The 22,227-nt window shown below is 37.5% G+C and overlaps 1 protein-coding gene across 1 annotated transcript; it reads left to right on the top strand.

Annotated features, from left to right (window-relative positions):
• Positions 1-12,641: 12,641 nt before the first annotated feature.
• LOC146449124 (uncharacterized) lies at positions 12,642-22,227 on the top strand. The gene is made up of 5 exons (XM_085101993.1): positions 12,642-13,255; positions 16,912-17,343; positions 18,141-19,851; positions 20,099-20,301; positions 20,784-22,227. Exons 1-5 carry the CDS (start codon positions 12,674-12,676, stop codon positions 21,894-21,896), a joined length of 4,041 nt encoding a protein of 1,346 aa, XP_084958119.1. The 5' UTR covers positions 12,642-12,673; the 3' UTR covers positions 21,897-22,227.

Below are 22,227 nucleotides of genomic sequence, written 5' to 3'. Positions count from 1 at the left end.
AAAAATGATTCAGAATTGTGCAAATTAACTGAAAATTACAAATCACTAGCTGCAATTTTTTATATTCCTAAAGGTTAACCACATCCATGTCCAGTGTAGTAATTGAAAGGCAACAAATAATAATTATTTGTTGCCTTCCAATAAATTATTTACGACGTGGTTTTAAATTGAATGTTTTCCAAAATGTGAATGACATAAAGGATCAAATCATTCACTAACTATTTTATAGTAATATTTTCAAACCAAAACACAAAGCCTGCATGCTAATGGATATGAAACAATAGTACTGAATGACTTACATAAACAAAGCATAAAGTAAACTTATGCAATTCTCTCAGTTTTAATTATTTTATGATACTTATTCTTTAACAACAAAATTTATCTTTGGCTGCGTGAAAAATGTGTATGTCACTACTTTTACACTTCAGATTTACTAGCTTAAAATTTTCTTGTATCGCTTTTCAAATTACAAAATTTATATATTCAAAGAAAGTCTCACATAGTAAACTTTGTGGCTTGAATGGTAAATCAATGACGGCAAACCAAAAGAAAACAATTAGAGGTCAAAATGTTTGTATCCTTTGGCTATGGGGGTGAACCATGTGCCCTCAAACTAAAAACAGCAATGGCCATGCAGCAATACAGTACACTACAGTGAGGCAAGAACGGCTACATCGGACATTAATAGACATAGATGCAAGTCTCGGATGAAGAAACGATAAGAAGAGAGGTAGGATAAGAAAGGTAGGTAGTACGAAAGGCATCAGAGTAACTTTGCATAGGTTGAGTTCAATTAAGTTACATACTGCCACTTCTAAATACCATGGACCTCATGGTCCTATTCAATTTCAATATATTCGGTGTAGATGCAAGTACACTGTGAGTGGAAGGGTATTTTTGAAGGCAAGCATTACTAAGTAAACTCGTTCTCTGTTACTTAAGAAAGTTTTTCTCGGTTTGATTACATTCAGGTCATTATTTGCGCGTTGTTTGAACGAACTTCGTAAAAAAACAACCGGCTGCGCCGCACTACTTCATCAACGTTCGTGGCACTCAAATGGACTGATCATTTTTATCATTGATTCCTAACAACATTTCTGAATTACGATGTTTTCTAATATAAATAAACTCCTTGGGAACCAAGTCTTATGTTTCTATGCCAAACTGATCTCGAGAAAATAGGATTTTTGTCGTGCGAATAGCCAAACTTTCCACGCGGTTGCATTGACAGGCTTGAACGGACCGACATGCTTTCCACGAACTTAATGCATTACTGTTGAGTTAAAATTGAAGTTTACTCACCCTCCAATAACGATGTGCTGCAACTTAAACATGTCATCCAAAAACAACGCTGCTGAACTCCAACATGAGAGAGAAAAACCGCTTTAAGTAGTTGAATGTACCTGAGAATACGGCGCCATTTTTCGAAAGTTTGTGAAATTTGCTCGCTTCACAGGAAGTGACGTCACGATGGCCCGTATCATCCGGACAGCCGAGCCCACGAGTTGACCTCTCCCTCCTGATTTTGACATTGATTAGCCCAGAGGTGACCCAATCTCGTACCCAGAGTCCTCAGGCTTTTTGGTCAGCGGGGCGGCGCCAGGAGAGACTCTGGGATAATGGAATTTCTTATCCCAGAAAACGTGGGATTCCGGTCTTTGTGCGCATGCTTACGATTAAAACGGAAGTCAAATGCCCCAAAATGGCAGTCGTGTTGATGTTTTCGGGCCTGAAGGTTTTATCGGGCCTTGATAGTGTTCGAGAAAGCCAAAGTTGATTCTTACACGCGATCGAAGGAACTGGATTTTTTTCCCGTAAGAGCGGATCAAAGCAACTGGACTTTTTATCCTGTAAGAGCGAGCGAACGGTGGACTTGATTCGACATTGCTACAACACATACAGACAAGTAAATTACATAATTATTTCTTTATTACTTTTTATACTTATAAATAAAAAGGAACCATCACTTCTCCTCTCACAGAACTGTGCAGCTGACTGTGTGTTGAATTTATGTTTAAATTACCTTCCCCCTTCCCTTTACAGTTTATGTCCAAATGGGATTTAAGTTATGTCTTATTATAAATTATTGCTTCAATGAACACATAGTGTAAGTTATCATTTGACAATTTAAATCACCTCTTGATATTTACTGTTGTAAAGTTTTTTTTGCCCCTTTTTTAATTGCAATAGAATGAATTGTGTGATAATTAGAATGTTACATCTGTTCGATTGCAAGCTAGCACAATTTAAACATCAGCACATTTTTATACATCTGTCCTGAATGTCATGTCATGAGAAGCTTTGAAGTTTTTCTTTCTGGATAGACATTCCTTTTGCCAAGCTTCTGATAGTCTGAAATGTCAGCCGTCTCTTCTCCCTAACCCCTGTGGGTTAGGGAGAGGAGACGGCTGACATTTCAGACTCAACTTCTGACGAATCTGATAGAGAGTGCTCACATCTTGCATGGTTTTAGTGCTGTAGAGTTGCTCCCAGGTATACTATATATCTAGAAATAAAATGAAGTAGTAATAATTTTTTAACAGTGTTTTAAATGCATTCCAATGCATGTTTGGTTTATTCAATTCAAATCCCAATACTACGTAGTACCAAAGTTTTTCCTGGCACAGGCTATGAAAATAAGGACAGTGAGTTGTGTTGAGGTTTGTTAACATTTCTGCCTAACCACAGAGTATTTACATGAGAACTGTATAGGGAGTGGTCATCACCTCTCATCAGTAAATTAGTTATAATATGATTGTTGAGAGACTGTCGATATCCTGACTATGATATTTCACTTAGTCAATTTCTATACCATGTATTTAATCTCCTCAGTACTCCTCCTTGTACATTTAATCAGGGTAAAATTAAAACTATCTTATGTGAGTTCTCATATTTTTGGGTGTGTACTATAGGAAGCACAGGGAAGGGGTCAATAGATTGGGGAATTTGTGTTTATGTTATTAATTTACATAAATTGGTGGGGCCCAACTTCATTTGGTTGTGAAGTGTACTCTTTAACTAAGAGCTGAGTCAGATAGCTCAGGTACTGACACACATTACCTAATTTATTTTGATTAAAGGGTACAACTGGTAAATTGATAATTTCTGAAGGATTTGCCATAATTTTCTTTTCAGTACTGGATGGTGATCTGATTTGGTATCACACTTTTAATTATTATTAACTTCAGGCAAAGGAAGTTACTACTCAACCAACACTTTGCTGAATAGCATAATATAATCTCTTCTCTGATCTTGCTGCTCTCGTGTTGACAACAGATAATTATTATTGTCAAACTCCCCAATATCCTGAATGATTGGCACAGTGTTGTTGAGACCTTTGCTAGACACCCTGTCAAAAGTAATGAACTGTGTAAATTATCCAGTGCTTGAGGGAATTTGTTGTCCCTTGACAATAATGTTAGCTTAAAGACCTAAAAATCAAAAAACTATTGACTCTTAGTTCAAGCCCTTCCTGGACTCTAATGGTCTATCATGCCACAATCTAGGTCATCCAGCATATTGCATAATGTTTGGTGGGACTGGGCCAAGTCTAATGAGCTGCATTGACCAAAAATCTGCAGCAGAACTGTTTAGGGCATTAGAGGCGTCAACAAGAAGAACAGCGTCTGTTCCATTGGCGTCAAAAATATTGTGCATTGCATGAATGAATAACAGCCTCACTCCCACTTTTATGGCCTGCGCACACCTGCAGTGAGCCGCTTGCTTTGCATTGGGTTGTGTTACTCTCATCACCCACTTCCCAATTATCCTCCGTATTACTTCACCAACCCCAAGCGGCTGGACCGCGCCCTCTTCTTAATAACAATAATAATAATAATAATAATAATAATAATAATAATAATAAAGATTGTTATTATTATCATCATTGTGGAAAATATTTAATATTTTTGTTGTTTAAATGAGGTAATATTAAAGAGGGAAACTTTTTTAAGGTGGGTAATTGATTTTAGTGTCCTTTGTGTTAAACTTGTTTTAATAATTACATGAAGAAATGATAGGAAGGGTTGCCAAAATAATTACGTTAGTTAATCTCCCAATTACAAGTGGAGTGTTTGATACCAAGGATATATGATGAAAGTGGTCACTTTCTGTACGAGGCTGTGCAATCATCATCTGGTTATATGTCACACAAACGGGGGGTACTTAGCTCCCATGTTCATGTACAACAGGTACACTTGCAGTAGAATGAAATCGAGCAGAGACCTTCTGTATCTCCTCAATAATAATTTTGTGTCCCAATTGAACCCTTCAAGGGAAGACTTGGTGTTCTTCCTTATGACATATAACACAGAGGGTCACAGCACTGCTCATCTATTTTTTTCCAACAACTGGTACTTTAGGCATGATTTCACACTTTGCAATAGCATAATTGCTTTGGAAATCTCAACAGGAATATCTTCCTGCAAGGGAACCCACGGTTTCCTTGTCTCATCCTTCTTCAATGGAGTTTTTGCATGTTTTTGTCGTGATCAGATGAAGGGAAAAAAGGAACAGTTTGAAAAAGTTAGATCATTTTTACTTACATATTGATGTACAGCCTTTAACAGAGTACAATTAAACTATCGTTATCTTTAAATTTTTGCCATCTTAATTTTAAACTCAGAGTGCATTATATGTTTGGTTATATAAACACTCCAAGCAATATTATAACTTTTGTATTTTAAGATTGAGGAGGCTTAATATTCATAAGCCCCATGGTTTCTTAGCCTCCTCTCCACTTATATTTTTCTTTTATTTGTTTGTCTCTGTACGTTGGGAAATAAATAAATGTAAATATTTTTAAAGTATATCTGCATTTGGACGACCAGCTTTCTACAGTATTATCTACACCAGTGTTCTTTAACAGGTCAAGTTGGGTGGCTACTTCACTGTCACAATGTGTTGACTTTCTTGCAGAGAAGTTGGTTGTAAGTAGCAGACAACAAGTCTTTATTCTCAACTGCCCCTCTACTGTAAATCTGTATGTACTGGCTATTACATTTGAGACTTAACTTTCATCTTAAGGTAACCTATAAAACAACGGCCTTTCACACTTTAAAACGTTTACACTCAAAACAAAATCTCTCAACATTTGAGAAAATGTTCCACACACCATTATAATGCTGAAAATAAAATACATTACCTCCGCCTCTAAAAGGGAATTTTTTTCCGAGTGGTTAGCTAGCTTTGTCAAGATGGGCCGTGACTGAAAAAAAGTGAAACTTTTGCTCTCGTGTGCGGCGTTTGATCATCGTGGAGATGTCTTCAGCGTTTCCCTTGTGGCAAAACCGAAGGGGAAACGGCAACCTGAGATGGACTTCTCTCCACAACAGATCTCTTCATCTCCAAATTTTCATCCACAACAAGGAAAGTAGCTGCTTGCATTTTGCCGTGTTTTACCATCGTATGGCAGTAGTGCAACTTCCCACGCTAAAACGACTGATGTTTTGTCGGCTAGAAATTGTTGCACTGACAATGACATAATTCAAAACCCGTCTTTGAATTGGAATGTTTCTAATTTTTGGTGTGCTTTAAGCTAGGGGTAAATGGAGGCGAAAGAAAAAAAAACCGTGACACACACATAAAAATTACAACGCTCCGAGTTTGACATTTCCAACGGGGAAGTTGGTTCGGGGGGTTTCCGGTTTGGTTAACTTCCGCAAATGACCAACGGACTTTCTGTCGGTCTTCCATTGTTATGCAGACGACCAATCAAAAAAATTATATTTTTCCACAACCTCGTTCCCAGGGCCGTCCGCGGGGTTAGCCGGTTGAGAAAAGATAACATCGGCCTAAGGGAGGTGACGTCATCGGGTTATTCTTCGGAGCAGCAACGAACCGAGATCCGATTATACCGGAAATTGACCTGCATTCACTCTCTTTCAGTAGTAATGGCGGACGACGTCGGGGAAATAAAGACTTCGAACGTTTGTTAGGATTCGTTATGGTAGAATACAGAGTTCTTTCTACTTTCGTTTCTCGGTGTCTGAACACTAACCTCAAGGATTTTACGTTCGATTTGTGGAAGAAACGTGGAACTATGAAAACAGTCAAGATTTGCTCAGGTAACATCGGCCTACGGGAGGTTAACATCGACCTAAAGGAGGTTAACATCGGCCTACGGGAGGTTAACATCGACCTAAGGGAGGTACGTTTTATAACACCACGTTTGTATCGTATATGTTATACTGGCACAATCGTACACATGAAAAGCTTATTTGCAAGCATTCAAACTTACAATCTTGCAGGAGCTTTTCTAATCATTGACCTGAGTGTCATTTCATTTATTGCCAACTCATAACATCCACCTACAGGAGGTTAACATCTACCTAAGGGAGGTACAGTGGCTCACAGTGTATATTTTATAACTTATGTATCATAAAAGTCAATTCATACGCATATAAGCTTACACTCTAGCAGAGAAACTTGGGATCATAAGGAGCTTTTCTATCATTGACTTGAATTTCATAAATATTTTCATTTTTACCAACTCATAACATCCGCCTATAGGAGGTAAACATCTACCTAAGGGAGGTTATGGTATTATAATAAGGAAGGATGGACATGAAGAAAGCTTACGAATCTTAAGGGGCTTTTGCATTTCGTGTACATGCCGTTTTAGAATAAATTTATTTATAAAGAATTATTATTATTATTATTATTATTATTATTATTATTTGAAAAGCCTTTTAATCTCACCAGAATGAGATTAATGAGAGTTTTCTCATTTTTTTTATTTACACTCATAACATGGAATATACCGGTAATATATTATTATCAACATTATTTTTTGGCAACACACTGACCTATGCTGGGCCATTTATATTCATCTCATGAAACAATTTTACAGCCATAAAGATTTGCTGTGAGAGGTGTTATGGGTTTAAATAGAAAAAATGCAGGTGCATTAAAATAGCATAATAGCTGTAATGATGATTAAAGGCAATTGTTTTCTTGTTGTTGTTGTCGTTTTTTCTTGGTTGACCCCATCAACCTGTAATTTCCACATTAAATTTTGCTAGAAGTGACTGTTTATGACTGTTGAAATGATAGATCATTTTTAAAAATATAACCCTTAATATGTCAGAATTTATTTTAATTTAATTTGTGATCACTTACAAGAGGTTTGACTGTTTGACTGCTTACTACAGTACATTAACAATATTGGTTTTATTTTATTTCTTTTCAGAATGCAATACTTAAACTGTGCAGACCGCTGAAGAAACTGCTACTTCAAAGACACCTATGACTCATCAATTCCTCAAAAGACATTGTGTACAACAAATGTTGTCGAACTGTTATTGTCAAGCTTGACCTCTCGTCATGTGGCAAAATTATGTAAAATTTGATATTCAAGTTTGTAGGGTTAATTGACGGAGGATCTCCCATATAATGATGGATTGGATGCAAATGGTCATAATTTTGTTCCTCTCTGGCAGGAAATTGTGTAGATTGGTATATATGTACCACTTAGAGTGCAAAGATACAAAATGACCAACATTTTTAAGTAATGTTTAATTGGAAGAAAGATTCTTAGTCCTTTCAAGAACTTAAGGACGGTGCCTACTATTGTTACTGCGCATACGTTCTGTGCATCTGGAGATACTCGGGTTTCCTATGGGTGGTGCCTACTATTACAGGGATATTTTTGCGCACTTTAAAATTATGCGGAGAAAGCAGAACTTAGCAAGTGATTTTGGTATCCAAAAAGAAAATTGGGGGGAAATCATGCATTTTTCAGAGATAATAAAGCTTCAATTTGGAAAAAAGTGCCATACATTGCTTTGTATTTTGCTGCTTTTAGAATAATTGTTGCTTGGTTATCTCTAAAAAATGCGTGGTTACCCCCAATTTCCTTAAATTTGGCTTTCAATACCCGCTACCAAGATCTGCTTTTCCCGCATAGTGATAAACCGATAAACCGTACAAAAATACTTCGCTATTAGTAGGCACCGTCCTTAAGCAGTTGTGAAAAGAAATCCCAAAAAAATAACTGAGGGTCTTTCTTCTACTTAATCTTTCACCTGATATTGAAATGTATCTTTCAAATATCCATATTCAATTACAGTTATGGTTGCTAACCTTTATGGCTATTGAGACAAAAAGATATGACATAAAGAGCTATTATTTTGCAAGTCAACAAATCTGTACCTCAAGTAAAGGTCAAAATGAAATTGAGACATGCCATGAACCTTTGAGTGTGCTTTTCAAAAGATCCAAATGACCACCCCTAAATGTTTTCATTTTCATGTTTTAAGCTCATGACGTGTCATTTGTTATCAAGTAAGCTCTATGCTTCTAAATACGGGTGGAACTTTGTCATGAGTTGGAGAACAAGTCAAATTTGAACAAAAATAAATGCCTTGTCCCCCCCCCCCCCCCCTCCCACATGGCATTTGACCATGTACCATGCCTGGGAAGAAGGGAATTGAATTTGGCTGGGGTAGAGAAATTGAACTGAATTTACACTGTGCCTTTGGTATTGGAGAATTTGGACTTTTCTCTTTTTTTTTTTCTTCTGTTTGAATACAATAATTATTGAACAACTGAGACAATATAATATACATGCTCTTTATTCATAATGATAGTACAAGAGAGTGCATGGTAATAAGTAATACCTGTAAATCGATATTGAGATGCCGAATCCGGGGGCTTATATGGCACAATTCATACAGGAGATTGGTCAAAATGGTGCAATTACTTTACAGTTTACAAATAAATAAATAAATAGATGAATATTAATGTTAATAATAGTGGTGATAATAATAATAATAATAATAATAATAATAATAATAATAATAATAATTTAAATGAAAAAAAAAATGAAATAAATAACAAATAAAATATTAAATTAAGCTAAGCCGTGTATACGAGAGTTCAAAAGGACACGAATTCACAATTTGATTGGAAGTAATCTCTAAGTTTTTGTCTACAATTCGAGATAGTAAGCGAATTACCTAAATCAAGAGGGTTGTCATTCCAAATTTGAGGACCTTGTGCATGAAGTGCAAAAGCCCCTTAAAATTCATAAGCTTTCTTCAAGTCAATTCTTCCCTATTATAATACATACTTGCATGGTGCTATAAACATCATGACCTCCCTCAGGTAGATGTATACGTAGGTGGAATTGTTATCACTTGGTAAAAATAAAATGAAATTCAAGTCAATGATAAAAAAGCTCCTTATGATCCCAAGTTTTCCTGCTGAAGAGTAAGCTTCTATGCGTATGAATTGAGTACACAATGTCTTTTGTGGAATTAATGAGTCATAGGTGTCTTTGAAGTAGCTGTTTCTTCAGCGGTCTGTGCAGTTTAAGTATTGCATTCTGAAAAGAAATAAAATAAAACCAATATTGTTAATGTACTGTAGTAAGCAATGAGAGAGTAATGTACAATCATCTTTTAAGGTTTCTTAATAATCATAACATTCTCTCTGACAATCGGTATGGTTTTGGCAAGCATCACTCCACGGCTAGCGCTTATGCTCTTACTTGTTTATATGACAAAATCTCTTCCGCCATTGACAATAAGGAATGCACAGTTGGTATTTTTATAGACTTGTCCAAGGCCTTTGACACGGTGATCATAACATTTTGATTTCAAAATTAGAGCATTATGGTGTTCCTGGCACTTCACTTAGAGGGTTCGAAAGCTATCTAAGCAATAGACAACAATATGTGGAATTTAATGGTGTCAGTTCGGAGTCTTGCGAAATTAAGTGCGGGGTGCCTCAGGGTTCTATACTAGGTCCCCTACTCTTTCTACTCTATATAAATGATCTGTGTAACGTGTCAAAGGTCTTGGATTTTATTCTTTTTGCAGATGATACAAACATATTTTTCTCCCACAAAGATTTTAACTTGCTTCCTGGAATCTTGAATTCTGAAATGCTTAAATTAACTCAATGGTGTCGAGCAAACAAGCTGTCCATTAACTTTAAAAAATCAAATTTTATGGTTTTTAGACCACCCCAAAGGAGGAAAACACTTGATATATCTATTCAAATTGACAACAATGCAATTGAACGTGTGAAAGAGACAGTATTTTTAGGTGTTATCCTCGATGAGCATTTGTCATGGAAGCCTCACATTCTTAGTGTTTCTAGAATCAATAGGTATTATTTATAAGTCTAGTTTTTGCCTTCCCAAAACCTCCTTACGCTCCTTGTACTATAGTCTAGTTTACCCTTACTTAATTTATTGTGTTTCTGTGTGGGGATCGACATATCAGTCTAATTTAAATCGGATTATTGTTCTGCAAAAGAAGATAATAGAATAATATCTAAAGTTTCTTTTGATGCTCATACTGGTGTTCTTTTTAAAGAACAGGAGATTTTAAAATTCTCTGACATTTATTTATACCAAATAGATAAATTTATGTATCTTTTTAAAAGAAGCTTACTTCCAAATTATTTTCGCGATATGTTTACTCTTGCAAGCCAGATACATTCTTATAATACAAGAAATTCCAACCTTTTCTATATACCTTATTGTCGAACTAATCTTCGAAAATTCTCATTTCGGTATCAAGGTCCTACGCTTTTCAACTTGCTTAGTCGTGAAATTCAAAACAGTGAAAGTATCAGTTTGGCAAAAGACTTAGAAAATTCCTTCTTTCTAAGTTAAATTGACTCTTTGTTGAGCTACACACCTTTTTCTTTTTTTCTTTTTTTTTTCTTCTTTTAAAAAAAATTAATTGGAATTTTCATTCAGCACCATTAACTTTTATGGTTTATCCTATAGTTCCAGGAAGCCGATAGTTAATAAGCCCCAGGCTTCTATATAGGCTTCCTAGCCTTTAACACATTTCATCTTGTAAATAGTTTAGTAGGAATATTGTGTATCATCTTTAAAGTATTTATGTTGTATTTTTTGGTTAATGGCAAATAAAAAATGAAGAAGTCAAACAGTCAAACCTCTTGTAAGTCAGATCACAAATTAAATTAAAATAAATTCTGACATATTAAGGGTTATATTTTTAAAAATGATCTGTCATTTCAACAGTCATAAACAGTCACTTCTAGCAAAATTTAATGTGGAAATTACAGGTTGATGGGGTCAACCAAGAAAAAATGACAACAACAACAAGAAAACAATAATTCCCTTTAATCATCATAACAAGCTATTATGCTATTTTAATGCACCTGCAATTTTTCTATTTAAACCCATAAGACCTCTCACAGCAAATCTTTATGGCTGTAAAAGTGTTTCATTAGATGAGCATAAATGGCCCAGCGTAGGTCAGTGTGTTGCCAAAAAATAATATTGATAATAATATATTATATTCCATGTAATGAGTGTAAATAAAAAAAATGAGAAAACTCTCATTAATCTCATTCTAGTGAGATTAAAAGGCTTTTCAAATAATAATAATAATAATAATAATAATAATAATAATAATAATAATGAAAATAACAATAATAATAATTCTTTATAAAATAAATTTATTCTAAAACGGCATGTACACGAAGTGCAAAAGCCCCTTAAGATTCGTAAGCTTTCTTCAAGTCCATCCTTCCTAATTATAATACCATAACCTCCCTTAGGTAGATGTTTACCTCCTGTAGGTGGATGTTATGAGTTGGTAAAAACATAGTTTCTTGAGGGACTGGTTATGAAACCTTGCCATGAAAACAATGGTGCTGCAATTTATGTTGGAAGGGCTGCGACCCTGCACAATGCTTTGTTTTAACGTTCACACCACAGTTGAATATCTTAACAAAAACGTTTCGATTGGTCAGTTGCTCCAACACATTCCAAATTCTATTATTGTTTGTGCAGGATCAAGGCCAAAAAGGCAAACAAAAACATATAACAAAGAAGTTTGTCAGGTTTCATAACCATTGCCTTCAATTAACTATGGTAAAAATGAAAATTATGAAATTCAAGTCAATGATAGAAAAGCTCCTTATGATCCCAAGTTTCCCTGCTAGAGTGTAAGCTTATATGCGTATGAATTGACTATTATAAAACATAAACTATAAAATGTACACTGTTGGCTACTCTACCTCCCTTAGGTACTAATGTTATGAGTTTGAAATGACACTCAGGTCAACGATTAGAAAAGCCCCTGCAAGATTGTAAGTTCTAATGCTTGCAAATAAGCTTTCCATGTGTACGATTGTGCCAGTATAACACATACGATACAAACGTGGTGCTCTAAAACGTACCTCCCTTAGGTCGATGTTAACCTCCCGTAGGTCGATGTTAACCTCCCTTAGGTCGATGTTATCCTTGTTACCTGAGCAAATCTTGACTGTTTTCATAGTTCCACGTTTCTTCCACAAATCAAATCCTTGAGATCAGTGTTCAGACGCCGAGAAACGAAAGTACAAAAGAACTCTGTATTCTACCATAACGAATCCTAACAAACGTTCGAAGTCTTTTATATTTCACCGACGTCGTCCGCCATTACTACTAAAAGACACAACTAAAAAAGAGTAAATGCAGGTCAATTTCCGGTATAATCGGGGCTGCTCCGAAGAATAACCCGATGACGTCACCTCCCTTAGGCCGATGTTATCTTTCCTCAACCGGGTTAGCCACGACGAACGGCCCTGGTACAGGCTGATCTATCGAGCATTGCCATTGTAAGATTAAGACAAAATTCTATTAACATTTCTGATTGGCCATAACCTTTTTTTCGCGGGAATTTTCAATTGATTGACATTTTTGATGACTTGTACGCGAATTGTACGCGTGAGAAATGTTACGACCACACACACAAAAAAAATGGCAACAAACAAGACGCCGGGGACACCAAAAAAAACATACGTAAATGGAAAAAAAATTGAAATAGTCTGCCGGTTATGTGCAAAGACTGACACTGGATGTACTAACATATTTAGCAAGGCGGGAAAAGAAAAAAACTTGCCCGCTGTAATAGAACAGCTAACAGGGATTGTGATAAGCGCAAAGGATGCGCTACCAAAAACTGTGTGCCGCTCTTGCCAAAATCAACTCCTCCAGTATCTCAATTTCAAAAAAAAAAGTTTACTAGTTCAGGCAACTCTTAGCAATATAACAGTGAAGCGATGCAAGGAGCTATCTCCTCAGCCAACAAAAAAGCGAATCCTTTCAGAAAATCCCGCTTCAAAACCTTCACGGAGCAGCGATCAGCATGAGAAACAGGTGGCGAAGTTCATAAAGAAGTCCCCGGGCGAGATGACAAAATCGGATACAGGCCAGCCCTCAGCTCAGCTCCTAAAGAAAGATGACATGGTAAATGCTGGACTCACTTCGTATGACAAAACCGAGGTGCGTTTATTACTTTTTACTCCTGTCAGTCCTGTGTTTTTAATTGTTATAATTGATAATCTACACGCAACATTAACACGCAACACGCACAAAAAGAGGTGATACTTGATACACCTTGACCTTCACTTCACGGATGAATGAAGATACACACTAGCCAATTAGGATTGAGCTGCGCACACGTCGCGATTTTATGATGAAATCTGCACGTCTTACAAAAAGCTTTCGAGAGCAGACTTGGTTGGTGTTAAAACAAAAGCTGGGCGTTTGTTCTTACAGGGTGTCTTCGAGAAATTCAAGCAGCTTATTCTCTGCAAGCAGAGCTCTTTTTTCGTCGGCAAGACCAACAAAAAGGGATCTCTGCTAGCCGGGATACCGCTTTAAATGCCGAGAGATTCACGCAGCAGCCGACACGTACATGTACAGATCTCACCATTTTTTGTCGGCAATTGTCGTCGCATAAACTTCGAAGCGACAGGAATTCCTCTAGCAAACGTAGGTTTTGAGAATGATTTGACTTTACAATGCAATATCTTACCAGTTTCTTTCCCGTTTTATACTCGCCAAGAGTTTCGCAAAGGGTAAACAAAGTCTGGCATGGGAGAATCAAGATTTTATTTGTGGCATTCATCAGAAAGTAAGCTACATACAGCGGTCTGTTAACAAGCATGAGCTTTTGTAATGCTGGGTTTAAGTCAATAAGAAGTGTTCAGGTTTATATTCACAAATTAATTTGTTTCTACAGTGTGTAACTACCGGATGGATGAGATATCACTTTGCATTTCAACTCAGTAAAGTTAAGCTACAGATTTCTTGTGTAAATCAATAATACAGGGAACGCTCCAAATTGCTTTTCCAAAATGTAAAGCTGCATTAACGGTTTTTACTTTTGCTAAATATGTATATTAATTATTTTATTTAACTTCCTAAAAAAAAACAGTCAGGTTTCCAAATGTGTTGCATTTTGAAAACTGTCAAGTTGAAATAAAAAAAAAATTATAGTGAATTGAACTTTGAACAGCAATACAATTACATCCTAACAGGCAATAATTATTGTTATTATTTAATTATAAATACCGGTAACAATAAAAATTGAAAAATACACACTGAATACATCATTCAAGCAGAGTAAAACTTAACGTTACAGATCTTGTTGGATGCTATCATTTTTTTGATTTGTCCATAATTATATTATTAATACAATCAAATAGAATCTTATGTCTGCTAACTTAGATATAATGGCTGGAGATCTTAGCAAGTTCAATGAGCTTTTCTATGAAGATCCCCTTATTCTTAAGCTTAGAATAATTACAGGGCATATGGTGATTTATTTTAATTCCAGATAGATTACTTCTAATACTTGCTTAATGTCCTGAAACAAAACTAAAAACCTAATAACCTAAGATACTTTGATTTAACACATAAGCCTTTCACTGAGTTTGCGCTTCTCTTAAAAGAATTATAACCTTGTAATGATTTGTAATTATTCCAAATATGCGTCCCCCTATATTTAAGTGAAAATTTCCCATAATTTGTCCTTTTGTAATCAACATATACATTAATTTTTGATGCTGAACAAGTATCATGACTATGTATGTTCTTTAAAGTAAAATAATTATTAAAATATTTTGGTAAATTATTGCTAAAGTATGAATACATGTTTAACTCATATATATTAAGAATTTTCAGAGATCGGAATAGTCTTGGATTCTTCATGATATTTTGAAAAAGTCATTATCCGCACTAATTTTTTCTGTATGGTAATTATCGGTTTCAGCCTAGTTTGATAAGTGCTTGTCCATATTATGCCACAATACATTAGCTATGGATACACACTATAAATATACTGTCTTTAGTGTTTGGATAGATAACACATATCTAGCCTTGGCCATAATCCCTGTCACTCTCAATATTTTTGTTGAGATTTGGTCAATATGCTTTCTCCAAGAGAGTTAGTCATCTATATATAAACCATTTTGGATAATTAACCATATCAATCAGTTTATCGTTTATTTTAATTTCAAAAACTTGGTCTATTTTTTTTCTTTCAGTTTTAAATAACATGAAGTGTGTTTTCTTTACATTTAAAGAAAGCTTATTACATGAAAGCCAAGATGTGACGTTTATTAGTTCTTGGTTCATGGTGTTGTATAAAATATCAACATTTTTATGACTATGAAACAAGTTTGTGTCATCAGCAAAGAGAATAAATGATAACTTTTTTGAGCACCTTGATATATCATTCATGTTAATGAGAAACCGGGGGGGGGGGGGGGGGTACTTGGGTTCAGTTTTACTGGGTATGTGCAGCTGGCCTCTCATAGCCCCTGCCCCATTATAGTCTATTTTGTGGCCAGTTATAGACCCCATCTTAGTCACTTTTGGGAAAATGTAATTTTCGCGATCCCAACTAAGTCACTTTCTATTTATGCATCTACTTTGTTCTGGACCGGTAGTTTTGTGCTATTGTGTAACTGGTTTATTGAAGTTGTGGTTTCAAGAACAGAATGTAATGCAAGGTGATTGTTACATTTAATAAACAACAACTTTCTGACTTTTTTAGCCGAGACCATTTTGACTCCCTACGTAATAGAATTTTCTTACCCCCAAAATCCGAAAATGTGCGACCCCATTCTAGTAACTCTATTGAAAATGCAACCCCATTATAGTCAATCCAGTCGTGAAAATGCGACCCCATCCAGCGGCTCATCCCCATCGGCCTCTTATAAGGAAGTGCCCCCCCGGGATGAGAAACAAGAGTGGTCCAATAGGCCATTTTCATGATGGCGTCATTTTACTACAACTGCCAGAATTCATTTCGTTTTCCTTTTCAAATGTAAATTTTGTAATCCCAGTGGACAGCAAAGAACAAAAGCTCTAATTAGCATGAGAAAAGAAAAACCAGAAGGATTCTGGTAGTTGTAGTAAAATGACGCCATAATGAAAATGTCATATTTCCCACTTTTCCTTGTTAATAAATGAGCAGGGTTGTCAACTCTCCTGGATAATCTGGGAGTCTCCAGATTTTGAACCATATCTCCCGGTCTCCAGATTTATGTCTGTAATGTCCCGATTTTGGACCGGATTTCTCCAGATTTTTGTCGATAATCTTCCGGATAATTGACAAAGTTTGCTATTTTTCCGATACTCAAGACTCGACTTTCTGACAAGAAAATCTGAAATGTGTAGCGTTGTTTCTGGTACTGTTTAATGTATGTCCCCCCCCCCCCCCCCCCCCCCACTGAACCTGTGAATTTGGCCTTGATGTGACGCCTCTGTAGGGCACTTTGTTATTGCTGGCCGGGGAAGTCACATTCTCCATATTTGAAGACGTTTGAGGTTGGCAGCCCTGAATAAGGTTGAAACATAAGATAGTTGCTTGGAGCTATCCATTTCAAAGCAAAGTGTATGTAAAGAATAACAAAGATTGAAAAGTTAACAAATACTTGAAAACTGATGAAAACCACAAATGCATAGTACAATATTATTATAGTAGTCCAGAGGTTTTACTGGTAAGTCAATTTGCCCTAAAGATATCCATATGCCATGTCAAGTTTGTAAACAGTTAAAATTTACAAGTTTGTTCTCCATAAGGTACCATGAAAAAATACAACTTACAGTTAGATTTCAATGGTTACCTCTCTGTTTATGTATATCAGGTTGCAAAAAAGACTGGAAATCCCCTAAATAAAAAAGATCAACTTCTTCTAGAGAAAGCATTATCTACAGGGTTACCAGCCCTAATCAGTGAAGCTGTATTTAAAGTACCATCCCTCAGAATGGCAATAAAGCTGGAATTCTTAAATGCAATTGACAATGCCTGCACAGAGCTGTGCAAGAGAAAAGTGTCTTCTGTTTTGAGAAGTCATGATTTTGACCACCTTGCAAACTTCTCCTGGTCCAACATCTTGAACGAAATTTCAGCCAGCAATGGAGACTTACTGGACATATTAGCAACAGTCACTAGAGGCAACAGGGGAGCAGTTATTGGCATGGCATATGCAATGTTAATGCAAGCAAGGAATCATGAAATGAGTCTCTGCCAGAGAATCAATTCAGTCTTACTGATGGATGGAGGTGCAAAGAAACAGGTGAAAAATCTTGAAGAAACAACTATGATAAGTAAAGTTGATTGAATATTCAGACATTTCAATGTAATTTTTTCAAATAATTTCTACAAGCAGCAACACTGCAATACATGAATTAAATGGTCCATTTTTTTTGGCATAAAAAGCCCTTCCTTTAAAGAAATCATTCCTAAATTTAACAAACTTTAATAGAAAACACAAACTGGGTTTTTAAGCATATTATTTGGTCTGTACAAAATGACAAGTGATTGTTAATAATTATTTTTTATTCAGGGATTATTTCAAAACTAGTAGCAGAACTTTGCTCATAAAAGTTGGGTTAACAGTATAGTTCCAGGAGTTGTAAAACAACCACCACAAGAAGAGCAATTGAAGGGGTGCCTTGAAAAAAGCCCTAAATGACTTCTGATAAATAGCTAGATTCTCCTTCCAAATTTCATTGTATTTGCCTGTCAAACAAAAGGAGAATTTGACCTTACATTAAAAGTCACTTAGGGCCTTATTCCACATAGCCCTTCAATAAAATTATTGTAAAATCCAGGCAGGTAGGAGAAAATCTTAAAAGAATAGCACAGTTACCTATGGACTTTTTCTGGGTGAATACAACATTCCAAGGCTATTTTGCCATTGGCATCAGTGTCTTTGCAATTACCAGAGTCCTACAGTTCTTGTTTTCAGGTGTAAAATTAATATACTTTTCGATATTTATGTACCTCGTTGGAATTATAATACAAATAAGAAGCGTTGCTGTATTTTTATATTTTTCTCAATACTGAAATCCCTTTTTCTTTTAATTTCAGCTTTTTCAGAGATTTCAAAAAATAGGAATTTGTCTGTCTTACAGTTCAAAGAAACACCTGTTGCAAAGTATTGGTGACCATTTTGCTGATAAAGCAATTGAGCATGTGAAGAGTGGAGCCAAGTTTCAAGGGACAGGTGACAACTGGGATCAACGAATCAGGGTTCATGAAATGCGCAAAGATCATCAGAATATAGACTGTCATTATTTTGCTTCAAATCTAGTTGTTGAAAGAGTCCCTTGTGACAATCTGAACAACACCTCACCTAAAGGTAATATTCGCCAGGCTGCAAACATTGACTTCTTGTTAAACCAAGAAGAATTGCATCATCTAAGGGAAGAATACAAGATCATTGTTGGACGTGTACTGGTGGAATTCATTCCTGAACTAAGATTTTTAAAAACTGTCATCCCTAATCACATCAGTCATCAGTACAGCAATGAAATGGCGAAAAAGTCAACAATCATTCCCCTTCCAATGCTCTTCAAAGATGAAAAGAAGTATGATGATGTTGTAGACATTTTAGATTCTTATGAAGCCTGGCTTGAAGAAATTTACACAAAAGAAGGAGTAGTACAGATTCCTCAGCCTAATGCATCCCATGCACCAGCAGTGGCAGCCCCTAGACCAGTAGTGGCACCCCCTGGACCAGCAATGGTAGTCCCTGGACCAGCAGTGGCAGCCCCTAGACCAGTAGTGGCACCCCCTGGACCAGCAGTGGTAGTCCCTGGACCAGCAGTGGCAGCCCCTAGACCAGTAGTGGCACCCCCTGGACCAGTAGTGGCATCCCCTGGACCAGTAATGGCACCCCCTAGACCAGCAGTGGCAGCCCCTAGACCAGTAGTGGCACCCCCTAGACCAGCAGTGGTAGTCCCTAGACCTGCAGTGGCACCTCCTAGACCAGCAATGGTACCCCTTGGACAAGCAGCTGCAGTCCCTAGACCAGCAGTGGTAGTCCCTAGACCAGCAGTGCCAGCCCCTAGACCAGTAGTGGCACCCCTTGTACCAGCAGTGGCAGTCCCTAGACCAGCAGTGGTAGTCCCTAGACCTGCCGTGGCACCTTCTAGACCAGCAATGCTACCCCTTGGACAAGCAGTTGCAGTCCCTAGACCAGCAGTGGTAGTCCCTAGACCAGCAGTGTCAGCCCCTAGACCAGTAGTGGCACCCCTTGTACCAGCAGTGGTAGCCCCTAGACCAGCAGTCGTAGTCCCTGGACCTGCCGTGGCACCTCCTAGACCAGCAATGGTACCCTTTGGACAAGCAGCTGCAGTCCCTAGACCAGCAGCGGCACTACCTAGACCAGCAGTGGTACCCCCTAGACCAGCAGTGGCACTCCATAGACCCGTAGTGGTGCCCCCTAGACCAGCAGTGGCACCCCCTAGACCAGCAGTGGCACACCCTAGACCAGCAGCGGCACCCCCTGTACCAGCAGTGGCACCTGCTATACCAGCAGCGGCACCCCATGGACCAGCAGTGGCACCCCTTAGACCAGCAGCGGCACCCCCTGGACCAGCAGTGGCACCTCCTATACCAGCAGCGGCACCACATGGACCAGCAGTGGCACCCCTTAGACCAGCAGTGGCACCCCCTGGACCAGCAGTGGCACCTCCTATACCAGCAGTGGCACCCCTTAGACCAGCAGCAGCACCCCCTGGACCAGCAGGTGCACCTTGTAATCTTTCAGGCTTGCAGTCCTTGCCTGACCAACCAGGTGTGTCCATAAAGTTCAAGCAATATTAGTATTAATTTACTAGAAATACTAGTATTGAAGGACTTCTTAAAAAACAGACCAACCATTGTTGGTCTGGTGACCAACCAGTGGTGGTCTGGTTGCCATACTTAAAGGAATCATTTGCTCTGATGAAAACCTAATAATCAATCATCAAACTATAAAAGAAAGAAAATTAATATTGTAACACCATGGTTAACATATTTCTTACTAATCATGCACATTACAGGAGCTCACGTTGACTCAGGTGATGGAATTGAAGAAGACCCAATGAAAAACATTAAGGTACCATGGGGAGGAGATCAGTTAACCAGAGTACGCTTTGCTGGTGCTAAAGACCTACGTGCTGGTTGCCATGAGCCAAAAGACAGATTTGAGCACTGCAGTCCATTTGTGATAGAGTGGTGGCACACAAAGGCCTCATTTGCACAGGTATAGAATGTAAATCCTAAATTTTGCAAGTACCTATTTATAAGAGCCTGAGTGATTTTGGTGGCTGTGAATTTTTAGAGGGAAATTACTGTTACAAACTTAAGGTATATCTAAATATTTTTGCTTTGCAGTTTATATTCTCATGTGCTTTTGTAGGGAACGATATGGAAGGTATAATGGCTTCTATCTGATATCCAATTTCATTTAGTGTTGATTAATTAAATCTGAAAAATGAGGTTGACCTGGTGTGGTATTTCCACTAACAGTAAATTACAAAATACAGTACAACTGGTAAAGGAACAGCAGTGTATATTATTTGCAAAACATCCATGATAGGATAAAGTCAATTGTACATGCAGACTATAAGAATATAAATTTCATTGTATTATACTCGGCGTCCAGACCACTGAATTTTTAGAGGGAAATTAATGTTACAAAGGTATATCATATCAACCCGCTTTCTAAATATTTTTGATTTGCAGTTTATATTCTCAGTCCTGTACAAATCTGACTCAACAAGACAGAATGGCACCTTGCGCTTTTTTAGGGAACGATATGGAAGGTATAATGTCACACCAGAAAAGGTCACTAATTCGTATGAGGGTTGTGAGCAGCTTCTGTTGAGTGTGGGACGCGCATATATCGTGGAAGCTGCCCTCGAGTTTTGGGGAATGACAGATATTAGCACCAAGGCCAGCAAAAACCAACCACCACAGAATGCACAATTCAGAAGTATGCAAGTGAAGAAGGCATTCTTCGATGATGTTATTGGGCGATTTGTCGATAAATTCATAATGGCTGATCCTGCACAAGAAGAGTTGTGGCAACAAAGAGAAGCATTGAATCTGGCAAGGCAAACAAATGCGATTAACCATGACCACTGGTATGGTACTCCTCCCTCACAAAGTGAAGACAATTCAGGGCATCAGGAAACCTTTCAACCAGACCGTGTGAACTATTATGGTCACACAGTTTTGGAGCTGACTGTTTTCCTGATGAACTGGATTGATGCTGTGAGGGAAGGAGATGGGAAGCGTTGTAATCGGATGAGGAAACCCCTTCTGCAGTACTTCAAAATGCAATCTACCTACTCTAAGTATGCCATTGAGGTCTTTACAAACATTGCCCAGACAGAGTACTTGATGAGTCCTCAATTGGCACACCGTGTAACCTGGGGCAAGTTTGTCAACTGGCAGGGTGGTGCAGGCAAAAACATTGAGGGAGATTTGGTCAGAGAGATTTGCAACAGAACCACAAAAAACATTGTACAGGGAATGGGTCCTAACAAAACCAAGGAAGCAATCCAACGTGCCTCAAGAGCAGAAGCTGGAATCCATGAGATTGTAACTAATTTTGATGGCAATTCTGAAATCAAACCTCAGTCTTCACATCACACAAAAATGAGCTCCAAGGAAGATGAACTTGCTATGATACAGGATCTGCGAAAACTGAAGCCATTCAAGGTCATTCCTGGACGCACGCACAGTTCGTTCTCAAACATGACTTTATCACCACTGACAAACCTTGACATGGATGAATTGTACAGCTGGTTAGATAAGCATAGATATCAGATTGGTGCTAACCTGACTGCATGACTGCTAATAACTGAAGGAAAAGTGCACCTACAACCAGTTTGCCAGTTATTCATAGAGTAAAGAGCTTGTTTTTGTAATACATGCATGCCCATCTTGGGGTGTCTCGAAAACGAAGACGGCCTCTAAAACGAAGACCCTAAGACCCTAAGACCCCGAAAACTCGAAAACGAAGACCCCCAAAATTTCCAAGTGTAAGTACAAAAAAAATAATAAAAAAATAACATAAAAATACATTAATATATACCTCAAGTGAAATTAATTCCTTCCTGTGGTCCTACCATGGTTATCCGCCATCTTGAGCTGAGCAACCGTGTTTCTTGGAATACTGACC

Source organism: Pavona decussata, unplaced genomic scaffold, assembly GCF_977016875.1.
Source record: "Pavona decussata unplaced genomic scaffold, jaPavDecu1.1 SCAFFOLD_640, whole genome shotgun sequence".
Lineage (NCBI taxonomy): Eukaryota > Metazoa > Cnidaria > Anthozoa > Scleractinia > Agariciidae > Pavona > Pavona decussata.
This window is presented reverse-complemented; position numbering and strand designations above follow the sequence as displayed.

What these genes read in the sequence shown, in the direction of transcription:
- LOC146449124 (XM_085101993.1), top strand. Translation starts at nt 12,674, where the DNA reads ATGACTTGTACGCGAATTGTACGCGTGAGAAATGTTACGACCACACAC. An exon ending in GTCCTTGCCTGACCAACCAG is followed by an intron (nt 19,852 to 20,098) that starts GTGTGTCCATAA and finishes TGCACATTACAG; the next exon opens with GAGCTCACGTTGACTCAGGT. An exon ending in CAAAGGCCTCATTTGCACAG is followed by an intron (nt 20,302 to 20,783) that starts GTATAGAATGTA and finishes TTTGATTTGCAG; the next exon opens with TTTATATTCTCAGTCCTGTA.